At 40.5% G+C, this 27,672-nt stretch overlaps 2 protein-coding genes and 2 non-coding genes across 7 annotated transcripts in view; 2 read left to right on the forward strand and 2 right to left on the reverse strand.

The window, feature by feature from the left end:
• st6gal1 (ST6 beta-galactosamide alpha-2,6-sialyltranferase 1) overlaps nucleotides 1–14,762 on the reverse strand; it is a 37,721-nt gene extending 22,959 nt beyond the window's left edge. Inside the window, exons 1-3 of one of the 4 annotated variants that reach the window (XM_067608695.1) lie at nucleotides 9,652–9,736; nucleotides 9,317–9,492; nucleotides 8,762–8,839 (exon numbers count right to left, since the gene is read on the reverse strand). In XM_067608695.1, coding sequence (XP_067464796.1) covers nucleotides 8,762–8,839; nucleotides 9,317–9,337 — 99 coding nt within the window. In that variant the 5' untranslated portion in view covers nucleotides 9,338–9,492; nucleotides 9,652–9,736. Of the gene's footprint in view, nucleotides 1–8,761; nucleotides 8,840–9,316; nucleotides 9,493–9,651; nucleotides 9,739–11,751; nucleotides 11,860–14,394 lie in introns of those variants that run through there. The other 3 variants (XM_067608697.1, XM_067608698.1, XM_067608696.1) reach the window with 3 other exon arrangements.
• Nucleotides 14,763–17,273: 2,511 nt separating this feature from the next.
• On the reverse strand, nucleotides 17,274–17,345 carry trnae-cuc (transfer RNA glutamic acid (anticodon CUC)). Its single transcript has one exon. It is a non-coding gene; the product is annotated as a tRNA-Glu (tRNA).
• Nucleotides 17,346–19,712: 2,367 nt separating this feature from the next.
• Nucleotides 19,713–25,963, forward strand: LOC137195967 (uncharacterized). The gene is made up of 6 exons (XM_067608699.1): nucleotides 19,713–20,314; nucleotides 20,428–20,538; nucleotides 20,813–20,893; nucleotides 21,004–22,102; nucleotides 22,330–23,486; nucleotides 23,823–25,963. The coding sequence occupies exons 2-6, from the start codon at nucleotides 20,478–20,480 to the stop codon at nucleotides 24,875–24,877; spliced, it is 3,453 nt and encodes a 1,150-aa protein (XP_067464800.1). The 5' UTR covers nucleotides 19,713–20,314; nucleotides 20,428–20,477; the 3' UTR covers nucleotides 24,878–25,963.
• Nucleotides 25,964–26,859: 896 nt separating this feature from the next.
• Nucleotides 26,860–26,931, forward strand: trnaw-cca (transfer RNA tryptophan (anticodon CCA)). Its single transcript has one exon. It is a non-coding gene; the product is annotated as a tRNA-Trp (tRNA).
• Nucleotides 26,932–27,672: the final 741 nt, after the last annotated feature.

A 27,672-nucleotide genomic window follows, 5' to 3' on the forward strand; every position in this document is an offset into this window, starting at 1 on the left:
ATCGTTTAGCTCTGAAACCAAGTATTTCATTTGTTCATTGTGTAAACAAACAAAGGTTAAAATGATAATGTGTGATTTTGGTTGTAGTAACGGTACTTCTGTTGTTCCAACATGAAACTCCCAAGTGGCAACTTCCGGGGCTGTAAAATGAAGCCAATAAGGAAGTGCCAAAAACTGCAGTTCCTTGAATGGCCACTTGAGGCTCCAAAAGCGAGTCAATCCCCATAGACCCCCATGTTAAAATGCCCAACTTTACAGCAGAAATAAACATGTTTACAGCCTGGTACAAACAACGGTTTAGGTCTCTGTAGCTAATTTCTCCTTTCATGACAACTGTACGGGGGGTGAATTTTTTTATAACTCACCCGTTTAAGTTTTATTAAGCTGTAAAGTTATGCATAATGAAGGACATGGCTGCTTTGAGTGACAGGTCTGCCAGCCGCTAGGTGGCTTGTTTAAGCCATTTGGCCCGCCTCTTTGCCTATTTTTGATTGGCTGGGAGTTAGGCAGAGTCACGCACTGCCAAGATGGCGACGGCCGGAGCGGCTTGCTTTGAGCTTCAAAACCGCTCTTCAGAAACCAACGGGTGACGTCACGGTAACTACGTCCATATTTTTATACAGTCTACGGTAACTCCCCTAAAACGACAAACTGTTGTTCTTACATGTTTGTGTTCAGTTAAACAGATGAAATACAACATATTTAATGAGCTGATATTTGTATTTTTGTACTCACACAGAGCCAGGCTGTTCCTCCAACCATCCGGTCTTTTATGCTAAGCTAGGCTAAACACGTCCTAAATCCAGCTCCATATTTAACACACAGACATCATCTAGCTTAAACAGAAAGCAAATATGCACATTTCCAAAATGCAAAGCATTTTCTTTTAAGGGGTTCAACAAATACAAATGTTCCCTTAAGCACATATAAAACTCCAGCAATTACAGCACAGTTGGTACAAGTGGATCAAAAGTTTGATCAAATCCAATTTCTTTGATGGTTTTAATGGTGGAAAGAAAAAAAACACTTCTGTATCTCATAATTATGTGAACTATAACTCAACATTTTGAGATCCATATTTTTTAATTATGAGTTCTCAATTAGTAATTTTAAAATACAGAGGAAACCTGTAATTCTTAGTATCTGTATCTCCACATTATGAAATATTATCTCATAGTGAAGATTTGCCATTTCATTTTTATGAGAAACGATTTTATTATTGTTACATGATTACTAATATTATAAGTACATGTCTGTGTGATTTGGACGTCACTGCTTTGTTTCACTCTTCTTTAAAGTTCACAGGAACAGATGATAAGTATATATTTCCTCTTGAAGGAAATTCTTTAGTATTTCAATGTTAGAAACATTGAAACTGAATGACGCAAACAGATGTGGAGGGGAAAAAAAAGATTTGTGTTACTGTATTAATACTTTGAGGATCATTAATCCAGTGTATAAGCGCATGTAAAAGAACATGATGCACTCTTCTATTAACCTTTCATATGCTGTAACCACATTGTTCTATTTTAAGTAAGATGTCTTGTCGAGATCTTTTACACCTTGTTTGTGTAGATGAAATGAGTTTCTTGGGGAACTAAATGCAAGAACTGGAAGCTATACAAGACAGGCATGACACCGTGTACAGGATTGTTGTTGCTTAAACTTACAGGAAACAGCTCTTTTGCAGCAGATAGCGAGATGCAACTGCACACGAGATGCTTGTGTTGACAGATGTGTTGGTGGACGTGTTGGCGGACGTGTTGGCGGATGCTGAAAGTATAAAGTGTTTAAAGTGTGAATTGTTCAATGTGCTCCTCTCTTGCTGCAAAGCTCAGGGAGCTTGTGTGCAGTTTAGTGGTTTATTAAAAAGGTATTTAGTCGCCTTTCTCACCTAAATAGACAACAACAGAGAAAAAAAGGTGATAGAAAATACAGGATGATTTAACATTTTATCGAGATCATAGCTACTTGATCTCTGAGAGTACCTACATTTAAAAAATAAAGATGATGATGAAGATAACCTATGACACACATTTGTTTACTAAGCTGTTTAGAGAACTAGAGGACGGCTGCTACCCTGACGCAGCCTCTACAATAGTATGCATCTATAACTCAGAGACAGCATGCTAAAACTGCCTCAAAGAAGAGCAGCATTTCTACACAGTCTTTCGTTCACTTTCATTTTATATCCTCAGTTCTTCGCACTGTCCTTTCACATAGAAACCAGAACCATGGAGCGCAGAGGTCACAAGAGGTTGACTTCTGAGTAACAACACAGTTAATTTTACATGCTGAGGCAGTGTTTCCCACAGGATTTTGTGAGACTGTGGTGGGTGGACCTCAGAGCCTCTAGGGGAGTCCGGGTACACGCTTCCCAGGAGGAAAATTTAGTACAATTTTAAAGTTTAGATGCCTCAATCTGGTGCACTTTGAGAGCAAAATTAAGAGGTTAGATCTATGAAGAAAGAGCTTCTGAACAATTTAATAATAAACACACTGGTTGTATAGATATGAATTATAACTTACTTTTGTGTTCACTACTCATTAAAAATTAGAGCTGCAATGATTAATTGATGTTACATCCCCTGACCAACCATAACTGATATATGCTGGGAACTGTTAAAAAAGGTAATTGGCTCAGAAACTGGTCATATCACGAAAGAGAAGAAGACATCTGGTCCTTATTTCCTGATTAAGTCCTGTTTTCCTTCCTCTGGTTGCACGAAAGCCAACTGTTTATTTTCCCCTAATGGCTTCATATGAGAGTGAACCAGTAAACAAAAAGGGATTAAAGCCAGACTTACATCACAAATAAGAAATGCAAAAGACAGGAAAGTCTAAGAAACTCATCGATGCTGTCTGGTGAAAGAATTGTTTACTAAACTCATTAAACTGTTCCACCCACAGAGGACTGTACTACCTTTACAGTCAATTAAAAACACAAAAATCTGTTGATTAAAGAACTGAGGATATAAAATGAAAGTGAATGAAATCACGATTCAATTTGACTTTTGATTTTAAGGTCACGATTCGATTATTGATTTAAACATTTTTTTTCAGCAGCTCGGCCGTCGTTAGACTATCGAGTCTTGATTGTAAAGATCAAAAGATCATTGGTTTTATGACAACTGTCATTTCAGTCAGTAACACTCTCATCATAGATTAAACCATTTATTGCAACAAATGGAAATACAGTTTAGCTTGGCGCCGCTCCGAGATGCTCCCTGGATTAGACAAGCAGCATGCTAAGCTAAACCAGGGATCGCAATGCAGAAACTCCCCGGCGATACAAGAGCAGGCCCAAGCAAAACTACCTCGAGCCATGTTAAGAACTGTAATCAAAAAGGTGGAGGCAAAGCTTTGCCAGCAACAGCGTAGTGTGGCAGCACTGGTGTAGCAGGGATCAGTGTAGGAAGGAGTCATATTTAAATGGACCACCTCGTCAAGAGAATCTGAGGCTGTGATTGGTAGTGACTGATTGGAAACACTGATTCAATCAGCAGACGTATGACTTCCATGTCCTGCATGAACTAACGCACTTAGGGTTAGGGGTTAGGGTTTAGGGTTAGGGTTAGGGTTAGGGGTTAGGGGTTAGGGTTAGGGGTTAGGGGTTAGGGTTAGGGGTGAGGTTGGGGTTAGGGTTAGGGTTAGGGGTTAGGAGTTAGGGGTTAGGGTTTAGGGTTAGGGGTTAGGGGTTAGGGGTTAGGGTTAGGGGTTAGGGGTTAGGGTTAGGGGTTAGGGTTTAGGGTTAGGGTTAGGGTTAGGGGTGAGGTTGGGGTTAGGGTTAGGGTTAGGGTTTAGGGTTTAGGGTTTAGGGTTAGGGGTTAGGGGTTAGGGGTTAGGGGTAGGGGTTGGGGGTTAGGGGTTAGGGACGCTTCCCGATTTTTCTTTAAAAAGACAGGCCACATGGTATCAAATGTGATATAACTGCCATATTTTTTTTAAATTTACCACACTTATGATCATATGGTCAAATTTATATAATTTATTTAAAATATAACAATTTATTTCACTAGTCAAGTTATTATTTAATTATTGTACATAATTTGTAAACATAGACATAACATGCATACATTATTTGCATGTATGCAGCAGTCAAACAGACAAAAATGTGAGGGATGCAGTGAAATGAAAATTCTTGATACAAATAACTATTGATTATTTACAAAAATATGTGCAGATGTCACTACTGTTAGTTGGTCGTTTATGCCTGTTTGTCCATTTGTCTTTCACCTGCCTAAACACAGATTACCAAGGAACACAATTTCACTCCAGCTACACACTAACCTCCCACTACTGCTGTATTTATATAGTTTCTACTGTTCACACCTACACAATAATCAAACTGTAAGCCAATTTGATTTCTGAAAATATGATTTTCAGCTCATTTGAAAAGATGATGACAATGTAGCTGTAAAACCCCAAACCAGCCTAAACAGACGAGTTTGTAGCTATGATGAAATCAATATTTTAGAGCTGGTTAATACAACAGTTCTCATTATAGGAAGGATATAACTTCATGGTATGATGACCTAATAACAATACAGGCTAAATATGAACATGACTGTTGAAACTGTAGTCATCACTTCCCTCCTTACATATTGGACTTAATTTGCAGTGAGGGGTTGTTCCCTTGAAATTTTCCTGGAGTAGGCAAAGTTATAGACTACAGTGCCAACACACACACACACACACACACACACATAGTTTAGAGTGACAAATCGTACCAGCGTACCTTGATGTCAAAATGCGTACAGGATGGCAAGTCTGCAAAGGTCTAATTTGAAAAGTCATTTCGATTGATTTTCAATTTAGAATGAAAATGGTGACATCCCTAATTTTGATATATGATATAATTCCTTTTGGAAGATGAATGTTGGTGTCACAGATGAAATCTAACAGCTGCCACATTAGTTTGTCTGAATGTAAAGTGAAGCTCCATGTTTTTACTGGACAGAACAACAGCGCTGCCCCCGGGGCTCTATATGTACAGATATCACCACATTCACATAAATATAAATGTATTAAAATGAACAGATCAGTCTTCATAACAGTTTGGATGAATAACATAATTTACTGCATCTCTTTGTCAATGAGGTTATTTTTTTGTGAGAAGAAAAGTGTTTGTGGAGCTTTGAGTTGAGATTATTTTCTCATTATACAGTCAGGTAGGTGTGCTGTCAGCAAGTACGCTGCTGTTCCAACTGCAGAAAAATCGTACTGCGTCCTTCCGTCCTCTAAAACCAGGAGAAAGAGAGAGAGAGAGAGAGAGAGGATGAGCTTCTTCAGCTCATGTAGGAAGACATGAGGTTGCAGAGAGAGGAGAGGAGAGGGAGAACGGACAGGCTCTTCTCTCTACTCGAGAGATTAGTCGACAAATAAAAGATACTGAAAGAATTAAAATAAAATAATGGTTAAATACATTGTTTTACTCATTTACAGCCATCTTTACAACCATTTGCAGGTCCTTAAAAAGTCTTGAATTCAGTTTTATAAATATGAGGCCTTAGAGAATGTGTTTCTGTATATTTAGGTTCAGCTGAGTCCCCGGTGGTGCTGCTGGACCTGGATGGGCTGCTACAATAATAAAATTAAAATTTCTGGCTCCATTTCCACTAGCTGTGTCCCGATCAACTGCAGCTGTCAAGGTTGCTAGGCGACAGGAGCGGCGCTTCGTGATGCAAGAGTAAGGGCGTGAACAGCTGGTGACGCAAACAGGAAAACCTCCATAGAGCAGACCGTCTCATTTATCAGTGCTCGGTCTTGCCTTTGCGATCTACGACGGACACCGGACACGCCTTTGTAGACCGCGTCCTTCGAAGAATGCGGCCCTTAAATTGGGACACAGACAAAAATTACATCATTACGTCTCTTGTGTCGAGCATCAAAGAGGGTGCAACACGTATGTCTGCAGTGTGGAGGTTTTTTTAAAGTGTCCAAAACAGCATTGGTCATGCGAGGAGGAACCGAATCGCAATCCTTCAACACTACAAATCGAACTGCCCATCTTAAGAGCCGCCACCCCGATCATTACGACGATTTCATGAGAAAGAAAAACAGGCACCAGCGAAAAAAACCTGTCAGCAGCCTCTTCTTCTTCTTCTTCCAGTCCTTTAATAAAGCCAAAAAATATATAACCACGACCAGCTCGGGGCAAAAGGCATCACTCAGAAACTCATGGAGTGTATCGCTCTGGACAACCAACCAGGATAGAATCTAAACATTAATAAAAAGATAACGTGATTTATTGTCTTTAGTGTCCAATAGAACCAACCAGCCCTGTTACACAGCAATGACATCACTCCAAAATGGTGGCTTTCTAGCTAGATAGCATGTTTTCCTAATATATTTGGGCACTATAAGCACCAGTCCAGTTTCTGGACAAGTTGACGCTCTATGGAGAACGTTGCCAAACCTTTTAACCTCTCCTGAGACCTGGTAGAGCGTAAGTAGTTTTTTATGAGCTTCATTTTACTGAAGGCTCGCTCGCCTCCAGCTACAGTCACAGGCAGAGAAACGAAAATACACAGCAGGACTCACAGATCTCCATAAATGCTCGGTAGCTCCATACTGTACATGGTACTGTACATTTAGTAGCCCCAGATGTTCAAGGTCATCTTAAAAAGTTGCACTGTATATTTTATTTAATCTGTGAATCTGTAAGATCAATCAAATATTTCCAACTGCACTGATGTCATCCTTTGGCATATTTCTGAATTTCCAGAGGATATCGCGTATTGATGTGAACCGCGTGCTTACTTGAGAGATAATGGTGTCCAATGCAACATAAAACACTTACTTTCTGAAAAGGGAGTCTGGGCTTTCCGCTATCTCGTGTCCTGACTCATCAAAAAAAACGTCTGTCTCATCTCCAACTTGGGTTCGATTCCCATGGAATTCCATCAGAAAACTGTCCCATGATCCATGCATGAAGGCCATCTCTACCTCCAGTGCGTTTATATATCTGCAGCCTGCACATCAAGGGAAATGTCTGAGGACTGGATGACGAGGTTTCTATCCTCTACGCCCTGTAACACCCCGACCCAAAACGTGAGGAGATCTTTAACCCCTGCGCCTCGGATCTGGCTTCACTGGTGAGCTTACGTGTTGCGACAAGGTTGTCTAATGCATGGATCACGTCAGGCGAATGCTTTGCCACTGGGAGCACTGTCTCTGTATGTGTCAGACAAGCGGTGCAGAAAACAGCCCAAAAGCTTCCCATTGGTGAGGGCTCGCACTGAATGGCTTGTATTGTTGATTGATGAAGCCGAAGAATGTGTCTATTTCTGGGTGGGCCTGGACTGCATGAACTCCAACTAGCTGTGAAGTGTGAGACACACACACAGGATATATGTGGCGATGGGATTTTTACTCATTATGCAGGCTTTCACTCCCTTAAACTTTTCCTGCCATGTTAGCTCCGTTGTCATAGCGCTGACCTCTGCGGCATCAGTTCCACGTTCACGCAATGATTCTTCCACCATTGTTGCAATTTCCCTAAATTCCTAAAGTCTTACAGCATAATTCACCGACAGCACTGTTTGCTCCATGTTTGAGACATCCGCGGTTGCATCACACGTTATAGTATAATAGTATGCTGCCTCTTGACTTTCACTCAAAATAGTCTTTAAGACACGCCGAGCACAGAGATCAATTCATTCATTCTGGCTGTCAGGTGAAAGCTAACGGGCTCGGACTCTCTTTCACCGTTTCTCCTTAATGTTTTGTAAGTGATCATACAGGATGTTATCGTATTCTGCCAATAGTTTAATTAAATAGAAAATGTCCATTATCTGGCTCATCGAGTCTGTTTGTGTGTTGCCCCTGAATGACAGATTCCTGGAGGCTGAATACAGAGTAACATCCAACAGTCCGTAGTCGTGTTTTTTACCTCGATTTCTGACTCTATTACTTTTTGCTGTTTGCTGTCAATTCCACACCATTGTAGGGCAAAATGCTGCAGGTTCTTCCATTTCCAAGAACTGTTGTTTCTTGCTCTGGAATTTTTTTGTAAATCTTTCACCATTTGATATTGACGATTTTCATCCCATCTATGGAATTCAGTGACTTTTTCTCTAGTTCAAAAAGAGAACAGCAAGCAGTTTTAGAGCGGCTATATATTACCCAGTCCCTCTCCGTTTTCTCATGGCCATCAGGGGTAACTTGTGAGTGCTCTGCCTTCTGCATCTATTGGTATTTCTTTTGCAATCTCTGTGAAAGGTGCTCTCTTGGCCGTGACACGTACCAGGTTCACCCTGTCAACTAGTCTCTGATGCTACTTTGCTTGTGCTAGCATCATCCACCTGCTGCCGGCTGGGTCCCTCCCCCTCCTCCTCCTCCTCCTCTCTGACGCAGCTACTTCCATCTCCAGACTGAGCTGTTTCTGTCAGAGGACGCGTTGTGTTCAGCTTTTATACAAGCTAATAACTGGACGTTAAAAGTTAAAGCTAGGTGGTAGCTATTAGTGGCTGTGAATTGCCTTGTTGTTGAAATGTGCGACACAAATAAACTTGCCTTGCCTTTACATCTCTGCTATCATTTTATCTTTTTCATTTCTCTTTTTTTTCTGGCCATTTTGAAAGTTTACTGGAGGAAGTGGGAGCGTGGGGAGGGGCGGGCTAGATGTTAAAAAACATTTTTTGCATATTAGGGAAGCAAAGTAAGATTGTGTTCAACCACTGTGAAAATTAGGAAGATAACAAATAACATGCTTTTATGCGATTCACAAATACTATATCAAGTTTTCAAAAATATGTACTTTTGACAAATTATTCCAGCAGATTAAAAGGTTAAAGGTTGACCCAGCTGACCCGGTGTTTCCCCGGTATCTGCGGCTCTGGTTGCAATGGACAAAGTGCACAAGACAGAAAAACAGCTACGTGTGTAATTTGTGTTTACATGACAAAATGAAGACTCTAATAGCATAGAGAGACTGACAAATTGGAAAATATAGAGCAATACAGCAAAGATATGATTTTTGAGCACTTTTTTCTAATATTTGGGCACAAAAACAACAAAACAAAACTTAAAAAGAAGTCTGAAAATCTGCACAACACTGCAATTTACTCACTCCTGCCAGAAACTTGGTTTGTCAATAAATAATACCAATGGTATTAGTCTGTAGTCCAAAGTATTAAAATGAGTCACAGCTTTGTAATAAATCATTTTAGCTCAATAATCAGGAAAAGTAAATAATTAAGAGCAGGAACGTTACGCAGAATGAGAAGCAAATGAAGGAAAATGTGAATAAAGATGAGAACTTGAGGGAAGAAGTCCAAACGTGTCAAGGAGCTGAGAGTTTTCAGTAACTGACCTTGAAAAGGACGTGATGCATCTCAGATTTAAAATATCCCACTGCTGCTCTCTGCGCTCTTACAGTGCTTCTCTTTTCCCTTGTAGGACGGTCTCTGTAAGCTCAGTAAAATGACCCCCCCCCCCCCCACCCCCCCAGGACAGGAGACGGCAGACAGCTTTATCTATATTTGTTACCTGTTATCAGTCAACGAGAAGCAGAAATGGAGAAGATGAAACCAGCAAAGAGCTCAAAGCGCCGATTGTGAGAAAACCATGTTTTTAAATGAACACTTGTGTTTCCTGTTTTAGTTGTTTCCTGTGCCAATGCACGTGTGTGAACAGAGGGGTTATTACCTTGTAGCCCATGGTGTGTGGTGCTGCAGTGTGTTGCTGTTGCTTAGAAACGGGCTGCTGCCTTCAGGTTTCCTGTCTTCATCGCCTCTGTGGAGAGATATATTTATACACACAGTCAGCTTTCTGCATGAGACTAACACTAACTTTATGATTTAAGTTACAGGGATTTGCTTGCTTTTTGTCCCCAAAAGAGAGTAAAAACAGGGCTGATATGTATCAAACGTAAAACTTCAATGGCGTATGCGTAGCTGCAACGATTGGTCAATTAATCAATTAGTTGCCAACTATTTTGATAATCGTTTTGAGTGATTCTTTGATTCCAGCTTCTCAAATGTGAATATTTTCTGGTTTCTTTAGTCCTCTTTGCCTTTAAAACAGCAGCAGTTCTCCTCAGTGTTTCAGGTTCTCGGCAGGTCTCGGTTGTTTCCTGCGTCTTGGAGAAGTTGCCACAGTTCTTCTTCTTCTGTGGATTTAAAGCGTCTCAGCTGCTTCTGTCTCTTCATGTTAATCCATGATGTTGAGATCAGAGACCATCTGTTGCAGGACTCCTCGTTCTTCTTGTTGCTGAAGATAGATCTTTATGACTCTGGCTGGATGTTCGGGCTCGTTTTCGTGCTGCAGAATAAATGTGGGACTGATCAGACGCCTCCCTGATGGTGTTGCATTATGGAGAGGAATCTAAACATCTAAAGTGCCTTCAATCAAGTAAAATTAAGAAAGAACTGTGTGGGACATGAAGCCCTTTTAACACCCAGTGCCCAAAGTTTAGGGGTTAAAAAGTAATTTACAGACATCAGCAGATGCTTTGTATCTTCCCTGCTGATGCTCCCCCTGTAGACACCTTCAGCTCGTTGTTGTGGACTCTCTCAGCCTTTAGTCTGGTCTTCAGCAGCTCAGCCGGACTGAGATTGGGTGACTGACTCGGCCAGTCGAGGATATTCCACCTCTTCACCCCGAAAAGTCGCTGTGTGTTTATGGTGGTTGTCCTGCTGAATGGTGAATGACTTGTTGATGTATTTGTCTGAACGTGAGCTCACAGAACGCTCTCGTACACATCTATATGTTCATCCTGTTGCTTCCGTCAGCGTGGAATCATCGATAAACACCCGATGTGACTTCCTCTTTCCATCATTTTGATAAAAGGTTGATTCTTGTTTCACCAGTCAACAGAAGTTTGTTCCAGGACTCACTTCCTCTTTTCCTCTTTGTAGGTTCTTGTGAGCTGCAGCGAGACCTTGAACCTGCTCTGGAGCTTTATCAGATATTTGCATGTTGTGGTCAATCCTCTGGTAATCAAGGCTTCTCTGTTTGACAAGGAAACATGCGCCTATATCCTGGAGTCCATTCCTGATTTGCTGTGAAGTCATAACAGGCTTTTTCTTCGCTATGCAAAAGGATTTTCAGTTTATCAACCACTTCATTATCATGTCCTTCATTTACATGGTGAGCGACAACTCTCAACTGTGAGTGACGTCGGCAGCTTTTTTTGTGCTGAACTAATGTTGAAACGACACTGAGATGCCCAACAAACGTTCAGTAGTAGTAGTTCAGCAGTAGTCCCTTTTATACCGATATAAACCTCCTCACATTAAAGGACGGGGTCACAATTTTTCAAGTCTGTCTTAAAAAAAACATTGAATCATATTTTTCTTGCTGTAATCATTCCTCCTGTTCATACTGACCATTAGAAGATCCCTTCATAAGTGATGGAGGACAAAATCCACAGTCCTCCTTCTGTGCAAGAATGTGTTTAAAAGTTTATCTGAAGCTAATATGAAGCTTCAGCGTCCAAATGAGTCAAATCACGTAGATATCTTTCAATGTTACAGTCTTTTTAGTGCCAAAGTTCCTCTTTTTGTTACTATACTTGTAAAAACTTTATGGTAGCTGAAGTTATTTAAAGAGCCTCTGCATTGGCACCACCGGTACGAGGACCAGATATGAGAGCTGTTCAATAGTTGACTGTCATAAATGATTTAAAGGCTACAAAGGCAGATGAAACAATACTCAGCTAACAAAGGCAAAAGGTGCTCTAATACTGTAAATCTTAATTAAAAACACTCATTTGGTAGATTAGACAAAGAAATTTCCTTAACTTACTCAAAAACTGCATCTGATGCACAGTCAACTAAAGACGATGGTCGGCATGCCGCAGCAGACAAAGGGAGAGACTGAGCTGGACTTCTTATCAGTTCAGGTGTGGCCTTTATACAAGCTAATAACTGGACGTTAAGTCCCGCCCACCTCGGTCTGGACAGGAAGGAGGATTTTCTACTATACTTCAATCTGATGCTAAAAAGACTGTAAATGTGTCAGATATCCACTTGATATGACTGACTCAGACTGCATGTATATATATATATACTGTATATGTTGATTATTAGTCGTTTGGTCTATAAAATGTCAGTGAAGGTGAAAAAATATTGATCACTGATTTCCAAAGTTCCAACGTCCTCAAATGTCTTGTCAGTTACTTGCTATTCAAAAATAAGTGGTGATCAATTTTCTGCCTACCGACTAATCGATTAATTGACTGATTGTTGCAGCTGTAATGGAAAGAAAAAAAAAACATGAGTTGGTAGAACGAGTATGAACTTTTATAAGAGTAGAAACAGTGTTATGAGTAAAAGAGGACAAAAAAAAGAAAGGATGTGAGAGGATAAGAACTGAGGATGGAAAAGAGGAAGAAATGAGTAAAGTGTCGTTAAACAGGTGAAATGTGTAAATGTTGACAGGAAGCTGAAGGTTTTATTTTACAGATCGATGGTGAATTCACTGGTGAGCGGATTCTTTGGACGACAGTTTTAGCCGGCAAAGTTAAATCCATCATCGTAAATCTGGACCGTCCTGTATCTCTTCTGGTAAAAAAAAAAGAGTTTATTGTGTTCGACGAGCACTTTTAATATCCTCGATTGTTTAATTGTGTTTTTATTAGACCTGCAGTGATAATCGAATTATCATTTTTGTCATTTTTTAAAGCAAAAATGACAAAAATAAACTGGCTTAAGCTCGTCAAACTTGATGATTTCATGCGTTTCTTTGTCGAACATGATGGTAAACTGAATATCTTTGAGTTTTGGACGGTTGGACAAAACACGTCACTACATCATGTAGATCAGGACCGCAGATTATTTAACATAAAACCAGTTAGACTGAAGTCTGCTGTGGGGAGACTAGGTTAAACCTGTTTTACATTATAATACTTACTGTACCTACAAACTATATATATTTATTTTAGTCTAAAATACAAAATGTGCAATATTTCACTCACTACTGTGTGTCTGAACAGGCTGTAAGTTATATACTGTACATAAACACCTACTATACAGTATGTACTGTATATAAAGTAACGTCATTTTACCATTTACCATTACCTATGTTACATTAGGAGTTAAAAGAAAAGATCAAGTAAACACTAAGTTACTTAAATGATCAATTAAATAACACAAATAATAACTTAATTTAAAGTATTAAACACATCAAACAGCAACTTTCACAACTTCCAGCTTCACTAAAGGACGTTAATTAGATCAGATAAGATGTGTTGGACAAATCTAACAATGAAATAACATTAATATACTACTAATAATAATACTAATAACCTTTAACGTTATCAGAATCATCTTTACTGGCTAATTATGTTCACACATACAAACAATTTGACTCCAGTTTAGTGGCTCTTGTGTTCTTACACGTTATAAATATACAACAATGTTCAGAAATAAACACAAGAAATGACTTTAAACAGGTGAAACCGTTTCTGTGGACTGTAAACAGGATTCTAATAGTGTAAAGAAGTGAAGAGTGCACAGATAAATATTAAATGGTAAAAGAAAATGACGTTACTTCATATACATATAGTAGTTGGTTATATACAGTACATAAAGCCTGTTCATACACCCTACAGGACACAATTAAACATCCATCTGCATGTTATTTTCTTTAATAATAAGGTGTTTAATTGACTTGCAGCTGTTACTATCTGTCGCAGACCGTTATTTATGTCCATCAACAACAATAACATGAATCTTACCGTTGTTTATTCCATGTTTGTTCTGTAACTCGGAACTATGAGCTAAAGTTGACCGATGCTCTGACTCTGTTTACAATATCCCTGCGCTGCCGGTGACACACACACACACGCGCGCGCGCACGCTGTAAACAATCGTGAGTGTGACAATTTTCCGAAGAAACAACAACATCTGGCTGGATGCAGCTCTCACTGTTTTATTTACACCATCGAAATCCACAACATAGAGAATGAATGGGAAGTTACCAACACACACACACACACACACACACACGCACACACACACACACCATCTTTATTTTCTCCTCTGATCTCATAAATGGCCTTGATGGACTCAAAATGACGGAAATCCGTCGTGATAATAAGTTTAATCCCTGAAAGCAAAAGGAAGAAGTGACGACCAGTAGAGGATAAGAAAAAGAGATGATGGGAGTATTTTAGGAAAAACATATTTTATACTTTATATCATAATATAACTGTATTGCATATATATAATATACAGTAGAGATGCTGATTATTAGGTGAATTAATGCAGTAATGAGTAAATAGCTGCCACAGATTTGTTTCAGAAAGGCCATCAGCAGAGACCATGAAGTCACCACCGGATCATTACAAAAACAGAAGAACATGATCGGAATACTGAGATCGATAATATCTGTATTAGCTTATCCGTTAACCTAGCTTATCTAAGGTGTTAGCTGTTGTTCATTGACCTGTGTTTAAGTGATGCTCCTCCGTTGCCAGCCCGCCAGCCGCGTCGTTCCTCTGATTTATCGACGCTTCGGTACCGAGCAGGCTGTTCTCCCCGCCGCCATGTTCCCGGTGAGTCCCGTGCGTCGCGGTCCCGCTGTCCGTCCGTCCGGTCCGAGGCCGCTGTCGGTGTCCGGTGGCATTTGGAGAGAGAGAGGGGTACGATCCAGAGCGCCGAGATTTACTGCGACCGAGTGCGCGAGCTGCGGCACCGAGCGGCAAGTGAGCGGCAACGACAGAAACGCGTTTCCGGCGACGCTTTCAGAATAAGACTTGAAGGGTGATGGTTTGTGTTGCTTCTTTTTTTAGAGGCGCTTTCTGTAGAATTTAAAGGTGCAGTCTGTAGAATTTAAAGGTTTAATTAGTGTATAATCACCTGAAAATAAGAAGCATTGTGTTTTCATTACCTTAGAATGAGCCCTTCATATAGCCTTCTTATAGCTACATAGGGAGCCTGTCCTCGAAGTCATGACTCACCCTACTCTACCTCTGATTGGCTCACCCTAAACTTCTTCCCCTAACCATAACCAATCTCACTCCTCATGCATAAACGTAACCAACCTAACCAAAGAAGGCAACAAGTACTAGTCAGAGGCAAAGTGAGGCGGGTCATGACTTCTTCTACAGTATCCCAGAACAGACAAACCAAACAGAGAGTCTAGAGAGGGCCTTTCGTGTTTTTCGCAAGTTTCATGGCCGCCATAGGTTCTCCTATACCAGTGGTTCTCAAAAAGGGGTCCAGGGTAAGGCTGTATTCAGACCAAATCAGCGGTGCGGTATCAGTGTTCTCATTCATTTGAATGGGGGTAGTGCATTTCGGCTGTGGGTGTTTTGGCTGCAGCAGTGTTGCACTGGCCTGCAGCCAGAAAGTTGAGCTAGAGTCAATTTTTGGAGAAATGCAACCCAAAGTCACTGCGGCTACAATATTCTTTTTATTTTATTTCCTGTAAAGCACTTTGAAGTGCCCTAGGTATGAAATGTGCTATATGATATATGTCTTTGTTGATGTATTACTGTGTTATTACTTTTCAGTGATGCCAAGAAACAAAGTGGTTAATCAACAGAAGATTAACTGGCATCTATTTTGATCATTGTTTTTGTCATTTTTTTTAAGTAATTTTTTAAAATCATTTTTTTTAAAAGCAAAAATGACAAAACTGGCCTAAGCTGATGGTAAACTGGACATCTTTGGATTTTGGACTGTTAATCAGACAAAACAAGACATTTGGAGACTTAACCTTGGGCTGTTGGGACCTTAATCAGATATTTTTCACTATTTTCTGACATTTTATGGACAAAACTATTTAATCAAGAAAATAATCAGTAGATTAATCAATAGTTGTTAGTTACAGCCCTGGTTTTTATGCTGCCTCGCTGCAAAAGTAATTCCCTTGAGAGACAATACATATCTGAACTAGAGCTGCAACAATTAGTTGATTAACTGATTAGTTACCAACTATTAAATTAATCGCCAATTATTTTGATAATAGATTCATCGTTTGGAGTCATTCATTAAGCAAAAAATGTGTCCCATTTCTCTGGTTCTGTTTCCATCGAGGCTTTCAAAATGAGACTTGAAAGTTGATGCTTTGAGTTGCTCCGTTGATGAATTACTGCTTAGTTACTTTTCAGTGGTGGAAAGAAACAAAGTACAATTACTCAAGTACTGTACTTAAGTGCAATTTTAAGGTACTTGTGTAAAGCACAAGTACGTCAAGCCAGTTTCTGTTGCTTTCTACATCACATCACTACATTTCAGAGAGAAATATTGTACTTTTTACTGTGTACCAGAATTTTGTTTTAATTCTTCAAGCATATTAATCATCTCACAACCCCACAGATTTATTTCATCAAGATGACTGTGACATAACCTTGAGATAATGTGCCTAAAAAACTTCCTGATGTTGTTGTGCATGTTGTGAATAAGACGCATACTGAATGTCCACTTTGGGCCTCAGTATAGTTGTTTTTTTTTGTTCAATGTAACTCAACCTGCTGAATGTTGAACTCATTCGTTTTTCCAAACAAGTTAAACATAATATGATTCCCATGAGCATTTCCCGTTTCCGTTCTGTTCAAGTCATCATTTTTTCTTTTTATTTATTTATATTTTTACAACTTAAAAATGAAATGAGGTACTCAATAATCAGTGCTCACTATGGTGCGTCTGCAATACAAATGATTAATTACTTGAATATCTACTGTGTACACTTCAGTAGATGTAATTTCACGTCATATAAAATACAATCACTCACTGCAGTTTTAAAAAGGGGCATTTCCACATGCACATTTTTGTCCTTAGAAGTGACATACCACTTGTTAATTTCATTTTGAAAGAATGATCACCTGACGTCCGGTTCTTTCCTGTCTAACTGGAAACTTGACAGACCTTTCTGCAGCAGCCAAGACGGCAATCTCTGCAGAGAAGGAGGGAGGATAAAGATCCAGCGAGAGAGACAGCGGACATCAATACACATCAGTAATCATAATTGATTTCAAAATTTAATCATCACTGTCACCACAGCTGCCACCATACATCGGAGTATTACTGTAAATATTGTCAATATTTAAAAGATCATGCAATGTTATTCTTATTTCAGTTTAGGCCGCTATAATCTACTGGTAGCCTATACTGAATTTGTATTATGCTCTACAGTACTATATTACATATTACATGTGCAAAATAATACTTCATTGATCCCAAAAGGGGAATTTACGTTACGGTAGTACAAGAAACAGGTAGGAAACAGAAATACATCTATTTAAAATAATAAATACAACAAAAGAAGACATTAAATAAATGACATTCAAAAACTAAATACATTTCTTAACAAAAAACTAGTTCCCTGACCGGGAATCGAACCCGGGCCGCGGCGGTGAGAGCGCCGAATCCTAACCACTAGACCACCAGGGAGAGATACTAACCAGTGACATCATCATTGTATTTATTTAAGACAAAATACGGTGTATTGCTTCACAACTAGTTCATGTAGGCTGTGCAGTTTTCACATGAGACCGTACCGTAACGGTTAGGCGCGTGCTTACCCGCGCGGGGGCCGAGAATTGTTTAGCTAAACCGCCCTAAACCGTTTCCCATTCATTCTCTATGGTAGTGCTAAACCACTACGGATGTAATATATTTTTGTCCGCTAGTCTGCGCCGTTTAGCCATTTTGTGAGATTTCGACGTCACTTCACTTTTCAGCGCCAGTTTGAACGGTGGACGGACGGCTGACATTAACTAGTGCTACGCTGTGTGGAAATTGCTAACCGGTAAGTTATCTTTAGTTGAATGAAAAATTTAACAGTGAACGAACAAGTACTTATATTTTGCCTTGGTTCTGTCTAAGGTTTCTCTGTTTACGTTACCGCTATAAAGTTAGTCCTAGTTCTTGAGTTTATTGTGTCGAACAGGTTAATGTCACCGTCACTTTCGGGAGAATTAAATATAACCTTATGCTAACGTAACCTTAAACGAACGGTTAAAGAAGGTTTATTCACACGTTAGCTGGATGTGTTGTTGTTTTAACGGTGTCTGGAAACTGACAACTTAACGTTAAGTCGAAAGCATTACTGTGTGACGTAACGTTAACGTCCATTTAAATATGGCGAAGCATACCAGTAGCTTGTTAACGTTAGATACGCTCCGATACTATTTTACGCACAATGCAGGAATTACACGTTAATAAACTATGAATGAACCTGCCTCATTTAAATCTTGTAAATTCGTCGTGTTTACATTTAACGTTATGTAGTCGCTGTTTTAGTGTTCTAAAGTTAAAACCAGAATCAGAGTTTACAGGTTTACTTTACTGTTTTTTTTGTAAAACCACAGTATTGTTTATTTGCATACCACACATGTCTCTGAGGGTTTCTCATACTATGCCATGTTGTGCACAGCTTACTACATATCATGCATGCTTCATGGTGTCACACGTTTATGTTAACATTTTAGGGAATGTGGAATCTGTAAGGGGAAACCCAGACAAATAGAGGGAGAAAATGCAGACAGGCCGAAATAGAAACTTCCTAATCCCTGCTCCCCATTGAGCCCCTTTATATCAACACCTCTTATAAAAACGCCTGTCTGTAATGTATAAAAAGACTAAATTGTTTTCTTCATTACAGATAAAAATGCGCAAACTACTTTTCTTCCCTGGGAAAATAAGTGTCACGTTTCGCAAAGGACCACTTGGATACCTGCGCCAGGATCCTACTGATGCAGCCAAGCTGTTAAAAGACAACCCGTCTCTACAGGACAAGTCTGCACCTGTGAAAGAAGAGCTGGTGAAAACAAATGCTCTCACAGTGGTCCGTCAGAGAGGAGGGGATGCCTCAGACAAAACGGAGGTGTATGGAGAGTACATCCTGCAGTTTGGGAAGTACAAGGGGAAGTCTTTCCGCTGGCTCCTTGAGAATGACATCGGGTATACCATCTACCTACTCAAGAGTCATGAAAAGGAAGAAGCTGCGGGAGTCTTCATGGCAGAGGGACACAGCAAGGACAGCCTACTGTCATTCGTGAGCTATGCCCTCAGCTTTAAAGAAATCCAGTCTCTCCTCAGCTATGACTCCAAAAAGCCGGTTGCGACAGCAGCAGCAGCATCAGAGGATGACCAGCTGGTTGGTTTTGGCTCTCGCGCCAGCAACACCTGGCGAGAGATTTGGGACAGCAGGGATGATGGCTATGCAGCCTTTATACTGAAGAAAGGCTGTGCTCCAGGGACTAAGATGCACAAGTTGCAGCGATACCTGCAAAAGAAGCAGCATCCTGCCTCTGACCCTCCTCTGACGACACCAACCTCACATGCTCCTGCTGAAGCCATGGGTGGGTCTTGTTTTCCTTTTTTTTAGTCAAAAAGGTATACATGTTGTCATGGTAGCCAAAGTTTTTTAAGTACACCAATGGGGAAAAAGTTAAATCATTTCAGTGGTGATTTTATTCATACTAGCTTATGTACAGTGAAGACATATTTTAGAACATTATAATTCTTGTCTGTTTGCATCACAGTGATGGATGAAGATGAAGAGCTGGAGAGAGCGATGCTGAGTATCTCACCTTCCAAACAACTTCAGAGCTGTGAGTAAACATTGGTTTTCCTTATTGTCATTCCAAAAAAAATTTACAGTTCAGCTTGCATGCTATTAAATGTACTTTATACTCAGTCTCTACTTTATTATTATTCTTTTATGTCTTACAGCTGTTGCTGCTGCACTCACATCATCAACTGCCAGGCGACGACAGACTTCAGGACCAGAAAGAGGTTCTTAACCAAAAACGTCCTGCATCGACGGACAACTCTGGGACCATGAATTGTTATCCCAAACTGAAGCATGATTTAAACCGTTCCTTCTCATGTTGACCACGTTCTGGTCATGTTCTCGTCATGTTTGTGTTTGGTGTTCTACTTATTGTCCTAGTGACTATGAATTGATACCCATCTTGATGAGGGTAAGTATCAGTCTTTATTTTCTTATATGGATGAAATTGGGGGGGGGGTGACAACTTCAAACTGCTTTGGTTACTAACACTTGCATGTGTTTACAGTGTGCCATGTTGCTTCCCCTGCCTAGGCTAAATTGTAATGACTGTATGTGACAACTGACTACTAATCCCTTAAAAAATAAATGCATGTGTATGAATGAAATACAATTTTCATATATTAGACACAGTACAACGCACAGTTCTAAAAATTTGTATAGGTATTGTTTCACTATAAGACTGAGACGAGCAGGTGAAGTAACAAATGGATTCTGTTTTGCCTTTACTAACACCAGTTTTTGTATATTCCCAAAATATAAATAACTGACAAGACTTTTTCTGTTGTAGTACCATCTGCTACACTGTCCACACCAACTGAACTGAAGAGTTCAGAAGTAGATGGTAAATGCATCATATTTCTGTTAATCCACTTAAACCTTTCTGTTGTATTCACTCTGGTTATTTTTGTAAAACATTTAACTGATAACTTTTTTTATCCGCTTCCCTCCTTGCAGCCCCAGCGCTGCCGTCTATTAAAAGACCTGTGCCCCTTCCCCAGCAACTGATGTTTCTCATGCCAGAAACAGCAGGTTCCCTACCCACAGAGACAACTGTCACGGTACCGGGTATGTATCATTTTAACTGTATTTGCATCACGAAAATATCTATTTAGTGTGCATCATACCTGTTGTTGTAAATCCTTTAAAGTCTGTTCAATTGTTGTAAATCAGATACAGGATTATGTTAACCTCCTTTTAAAGACAATTGCTAACTGAAGACTGGTGTGCAGTTTTAAGACAAAAAATAGCCAGTACTTCAGTGTACAGCTTTCTGAATTTCATGGACTGCAGACTAGATACAGAGTGCCTTATTACATTCTTTCTTTCTATGTATTGTCAGAGACACTTTTATGTTCTCCTGAGAGGTCTGCAGTGCCCCCTCAACCTCCGCTGCCATTGCCAGCTGCGCAGAGAGCTCAAAGTAAGTGTTTTAGTGTTTTTTAGTCGGTTGTGTGTGTGCAAAAACGATAGAATCAGGTCACATACACATTCTCAATAATTTACCATGTGTTTCTTTTCTTGCCTGACTAGGTCAGCCATCAACTGTTCCCACCTGTCCTCCTCTACAACTTCCTGGCTATGATCATGATGTCAGTCAGTGGAACTGTTCACAGCAGCAGAGGATCTGGATGAAGACGGAGCTGGAATCCATGGGTCTCTGGCCAGGCTCCATCCCTGTGAGCAACCCCATGAAGATGGTATCATTGTGGCGTTTCCCTCCCCAGCCAGAATTAATTGACAGCATCTCTGATCTTCCATCCCCAAAGTACTTTCAGCTCCATCCCTTTTTCATATGGAAACCAGAGAATGACAGCTTAATGGGAAGGCTGAGAAACAACGACACTCTGCCATGTATTGACGGTTGTGTTCGGCCCCAAGTTGTCTCTGCAGGCATCGGTAGACCTCGTGTGATTGTAGGCGTCACAGGACAGTACTACCTGTTGTCATCTAGGCTGTGCTGCAAAGTTTGCCGGAAGAGGTGGTATGCTGACAACCCACTTTGGCTGGAAAATCTTCCAAAGAGGTACACAAACTTGTTGCCAGCAATACTGACCTACAAGAAGGCCATCTGTAAATCAGTCATGGATGAGCTCAGGCGCACGGGCAACTCTCCCACCGACATGGCAAACCAGATAATGGAGATGATGCATCTTAAATATGAACGTGCTAACCTGGCCTACCTCCTTAGCTGCCAAAACATCATGGATGGTGAGGCAGGAAAGTATGACCAGAGAACCATCACGCAGTTCCTAAGACAGGAAACCAAGCCAGCTCCTTTTGGAGAGTACGGTGATTCAGATGGCTGGAATGGGATCTCTGTGTCTGCACACTACCTGACTGACTGCCTACTGCATGAGTACCAGCACCAGGAGGTTGCCATCAAAACACTTCTGCAGGGCAACTTTGGACAGGCTTTTCGCTCAGACCACACCCGTAAAATTGCGAGGAAGGTAACCTTTTCATCTGGGACCATGTCGTCATATGCAATCATGAACGAAAACTGGATGATTCTTTCATGGGTGATGGTGCAGTCTGAGACAGAGAAGTCACTGAAGCCGATGTATGAGGGACTAGCGAACCGCTACAGCTCTGCAGGCATAGAGAAGGCCCAGTACCAGTGGGTTGACAGGTAAGAATGAATCATTATTAAGCCAGTAATTACAACATACATTGCTTTTCATATTTTATATTTTCAGTTTGATGGAAGATGGAAATCCCTTTTGTATTCATTAATGCATACTTTTTATAAATAAATATAATTTCATTACATAACTGAATATACTGGAGTACACATAGTGATTGATATGACTGCTTTAACATTCATGGGTGTACTCTGCTTTTTATTTTTTGTTTCAGGGATTGCTGTGCAGCATTTAAGGTGGCAGAATCTTGCGCAGGAGAGCATCTGAACTGGGACGCTTGGAGAACAACTGATGCCATTGTTGCTGAGGCCACTTCTGGTAACCTGCTGAACACGTGTGCATCAAGATGCCATTACAATACGAACATAACCATTAAGCTGGACTTGTTCCATTGTATGAGGCGGTTCCTCCGTGAGTGTGTTTCAGAGCATCATCCCCTGTACAGCTCTTTTGCCCAGTTCCTGTCTGCAGCCTTTTCTGTGGTGGATCAGGAAGACCTGCAGAGGCTCAAAGACGCCTATACCTTTTGTGGAATTCAACCCGCCAACCCGACAAAGAAACACATTCGCGGGCACTGCAGGACTAAGATTCCACAACCCGAGGAGCTTGTTCAGAGAGTTGAGGGAGTATTCCAACACTTCTACCTGGCCAAAGATCCGAATGATGTCCCTCTCTTTAAGCCGTCCATGCTGAAGGCATGGCGGATTCAGCGTGTGCACATCCTGCGAGGTTGCCTTAGTGATCCCCAGGTGGAAGGTGGGATCTTGTACAGACATGGAGGAACAGTGCAGCTGAACCATGTGCAGGGTGAAGGAGCTAAAGTTCCTGTTTGGATCCCCATTAGAGGCACATCTCAGCAAGAGGGTTACCACTTCCATCAGGCTCAATGGGTCACTGGAACACGCATTTCCTCAGAGCTGTTTCAAGCTCAAGGGATGACGGGTGTGGCACGGTGGAATTACCAGCGGCTGGTGGACTTGAAGCAGCCAGATGTTCGTCTTCCAGCTGTCTTTGATCCAGCTTTGATTGCAGATCTCAATGCAGTCTCTGAACGGGTGTTTGGGGAAGAGAAGTATCCTGCTTTTCGTCTCTCTAGCAGAGACACTGGAGAAAAGTTTGGCCTAGAGTATGTTGAGCCTGATTGCCGCCCAGTTCCTCTAGACTGGGATAAGCACAGGAGCAAGACAGACTCTACAGATGCCCTAAGTCCACCTCCTCAAATCAGCCCGCCCCCTGTGCCATCTGAGCTTCCTCAGTCATCATCCACGGCTCCAACCAAGCTGTTTCAGTTCCCTGTGTGCCCTCCTGCTGATGTTGCTGTGAAACCAGATGTGGATCCAAGTTCAGCTCCTGATCCTCAGACAGAACCAGGTAAACATTTGACTGACAAAGTGGTGGACAAAGCCTAAGCATCACTGCCATCATTGCCTGGATTTCAATCATAGTTATTTTTATAAATAGCCTAATCTCAGTGTGTAAATTTCTTTTCGTAGAGATGTGACAATGTGGGGACCTTATAAATTGTATTACTTGATAGACTTTTACATAAACATACCAGACAGTGACAATAAATTCAGCTAAAATTATCTGACCAACATTAGCTTCACTGCTTCAAAGTGGGTTTTCCCACATACAAGTGTGTAAATTGAGTTTTCTTACTTATGCAGGCCAGAATGACTTATTATACTCTGTCTTTTGTTGTTATAGAAACTACATACCCACCACCTCTGCCCCAGCTGTCCTCACCAACTGCTGCTCGCACTGGACCTGTGAAGACTGGTGGGAGAGTCTTTGTGTTAGACCACAAGCGCTGGCCAGCCCCCATGAAGAAGGCCATCGACGACCTGCTCAACAAACACCGTGGGCAGAAGGACATGCTCAAGCATGTGGACCAGGACTATGCTGCTCTCGTTCACAGCTCGTGTAATGACCCAAACAGCATGCTCCACCCAACAACAAAATTACACATTTCACAATATTTAAAGCACCTGGCCAAGTTGATGAACACCAGCTCCTCTTTAAACACAAGCCCAGAAAAACTCCAAGACAGGCAGCAACTCTGGCACTCTCTGACAGTAGGGAGTGAAACAACAAGTGTGCCAGTTGTTACCATGCCGGTCGCAACAGTAAACCCACCTCCACCTGCTCAGACCCTGGCCACACCTCTAACCAAAGACTCCATCGAGAAGATTGTTAAAAACATCATGGAGAGGCAGCAGCAGCAACAGCCACAACAACAGCCAGGAAAAAAGAAGCCACAGACGAAAACGTGTCTTTCCTGTGGCCAGCCAAAGTCCAGATATGAGAACGATGGTTCCTCCATCCACTTCTTCTTTCAACAAGGTCCTGTCAGATACTTCTACTGCTCCAACAAGGTTTTTAAAACTTATGGTGCTGAAGGTTTGACAAACCCTAAAATGCCCTTCAAAGACTTTGCAGGGACAGAATTCTTTCAGCGGGAACTGGATGCCACAAAGAAGAATGTGGAGGAGAGAGGACAACAGAAAAGAAAAAGGGCGGAATCGCAGCACACAGGTCGAAAGTGTCGATTCTGTAAAATGGAACTGAAGCAGGGCCCAAACAGTCCTCATATTCATACAGGCTTCCCTGGAGTGGTGGGGAAATACATTTACTGCCCAGCAAAAGTCTTTTCAATATACAAAGATCAGGGCATGGGCAAGGAGATGACCTGGAAAGAGTTCCAGGAGTCTCAATTTTATGAGATGGAAAGACAGAGATGGGAAGTTGAAAAGGGAAAATGAGACAGGGAGAGGGAGAGTGTTTTTTCATGTGTGTAAATATCTTTTGCTCATTTTATCCTTATTTAAAAGTACTCATTTTTCTATTTAGTGTTTTATAAGACTGCTATTTTTATGTGTCAAATTGAGGAAGTGTTCTATTTTCAAAATATTTTCTTGCAATTTCAAATCTTTCTGTATATAGAATTAATCTGGTTACCTTTGCTGGACCCTCTGGTGGCTCACTCATTTCAATTATTTGTGTGCCTCAGAAGTTAACTGCAACTGTTTAATATTCTAATATATTAGTGCTGCAACAGTTATTTGATTAATCGATTAGTTGTAGATTATTAAATTCATCTATTAATAGTTTATATTAAACTATTTTGATGATTGATTAATCATTTGGAGTCTTTCTTTTTTAAGAAAAAAAAAGACCAAATTTTCTTAGTCCAGCTTCTCCAATGTTAATATTTTCTGGAGAACACCCTCAGTCCAACAGTCCTCAGCAGCTGGAACATAAACACAGTCAGGAGGACTGTCTTGGAGAGAGAGGAGAACGAGGGTGAGAAAATAGAGCCAAAATCAGGGCAGCAGTGTGTCTAAATACATTAACACAAGGCAATAAGTTCAACAAACCATTCAAGTAGAGTTGCAATGATTAGCAGATTCATCAATTAGTTGCCAACTATTAAATTAACAGCCAACTATTTTGATAATTGATTCATCGTTTTGTCATTTAAAAAAAAATCTAAATTCTCTGATTTCAGCTACTCAAATGTGAATATTTTCTGGTTTTCCTTACTCCTCTAGGAAAGTAAACGGAATATCTGTGTGGACAGTTAGTTTGGGACAAAACGAGACATTTGAAGACATCATCTTGGGCTTTGGGAAACATTGATCAACATCAAGAATATAATCAACACAGAAATCGATAATGAAAATAATTTTTAGTTGCAGCTCTATAATATATTTTATTTTTTATTTGAATTGTGTGTGTGTGTGTGTGTGTGTGTCTGTTTATGACTCAACACCACTGGTTCTATGTGTTTGATCAATATTATGACTGTTATAATTGTCAAGAGTGTCTAATAAACAATATTTAATTCATTAATGTCTACATGTCTCATTGATAAATGAATAATAATTTAAACGTGTTACACTGAGTAAGAAAACTCTAATATTATTTAATAGCCACATGTAACTCAGGTATTTGATATAACTGGGCCATGAGGCCACACTAGGCCAAGTTTTGGTTTGCTTTACTATTTTTGTCTTTATGTGCTAGCTTTGGCTTCAGGGCTCATTGCCACTTAGCTTTCTGCCACTACAATCTAATGATAAACTGAAGAAAAAGTGCACAACAAAGTAGCATTCATGTTTATTGATTCTAAATAGCTATTTATCTTTTATAATGTATGACAGGCATTGCCCTGACCGGGATTCGAACCCGCGTCCAGTCTGAAAACTGCTGCATGAGAAAACAGTTCAGCACCTTGGACGGCTGCCTGAGCGAGCACTTCAGCACCTTGGACAGCGTGAAAAATGCTGCAATTTCATTGGCTGTCACTGTGTTCCACCTATACGCGACTGGCCCCCGCGTGTCAGTAACGGTTAACTACCGTTACCGTGGCCCTAAGTCGTTAGTAACTAACGTTAGCTGTATGTAGTTAACGTTAACATATTACCGATAACTTACAGCCCGTTGCACGTAGTTAGTTGGTTCGGGAAATTTAGATGTTAGTGGTACAAGTAAATTAACGATTGTTCATTTTCTACACTGTTAAGAAGTGACGTTCGTCCCCCATATGATCATGTCAGCTCGCTAACTGCGGCTAGTTTGCTAGCTTGCAAGCTAGCAACTGTTAGCGGCTTTGTGCTATGCGATGCTGCGGTTTCTAATGAATGGCTAATCACACAACAATATTAAATAGAAATAAACTATAAACTCTTTGCAACAACTATGTAATATTGATATACTCTCTTATTTCAACGTAAGAACGCAAGACCTCGTGGCGCAACGGTAGCGCGTCTGACTCCAGATCAGAAGGTTGCGTGTTCAAATCACGTCGGGGTCAAGTTTTTCCTGTCTTCGTTCTTCATTTCAGTTTTTTTTATCCATCATTTTTGTAGATATTCAGAAATGCATAACCATTACTAAATTTCACTCATTTACACATTACTTACTATTAATCTAAAATAAGGCCATTCTTGGCTATTTTCTGACATTTCATAGACCAAACAATTACTCAATAAATGGAGAAAATAATCAACAAAATAATCAGTGACTAAAATAATCATTACTTGCAGCCAGAGGGTGGAGGCAATGACAAATGAAACCAAAACTGCCTTACTGACTAGATACCCTCTAATAATTGATATAACAACTATTCTTTAAATCAACCATAGGTGGTCACAGATGTGTCTTTACTTGTCAGGTATTTTATTAGCTGCTCAGTCAGAGTGAAAACTGGAACCTCTGGTGTTAAAATCAACTTTTTTGTCCTCGACATCCTCAGCCTCATTCCTAAATGTGCTGCAGGTTGTTGACGTTGAGGCTTTTTAAAGACAGACCTATTTCTCTGTGACCTACTTTTGTCCCACAGAACCTGGAAACCTTCGTCCACTTTGCTTCTACAGGAGAAGTGCTGTTATGTTTATTCAGACAAATAAAAGTGAAGGGTTTCATTTCAAAAGGTTTAGTTCAACACACATTTTAATGAGTAAAAGTCCCAATAAATATCTCATAAACAGAGATCTTCAATACAAACCCAAACTGAGGTTTTCTGGCTGCATTGTCTTTTGCGCGATTCAAGGAT

This window comes from Thunnus thynnus, chromosome 13 (genome assembly GCF_963924715.1).
Source record: "Thunnus thynnus chromosome 13, fThuThy2.1, whole genome shotgun sequence".
Taxonomy (NCBI): Eukaryota; Metazoa; Chordata; class Actinopteri; order Scombriformes; family Scombridae; genus Thunnus; species Thunnus thynnus.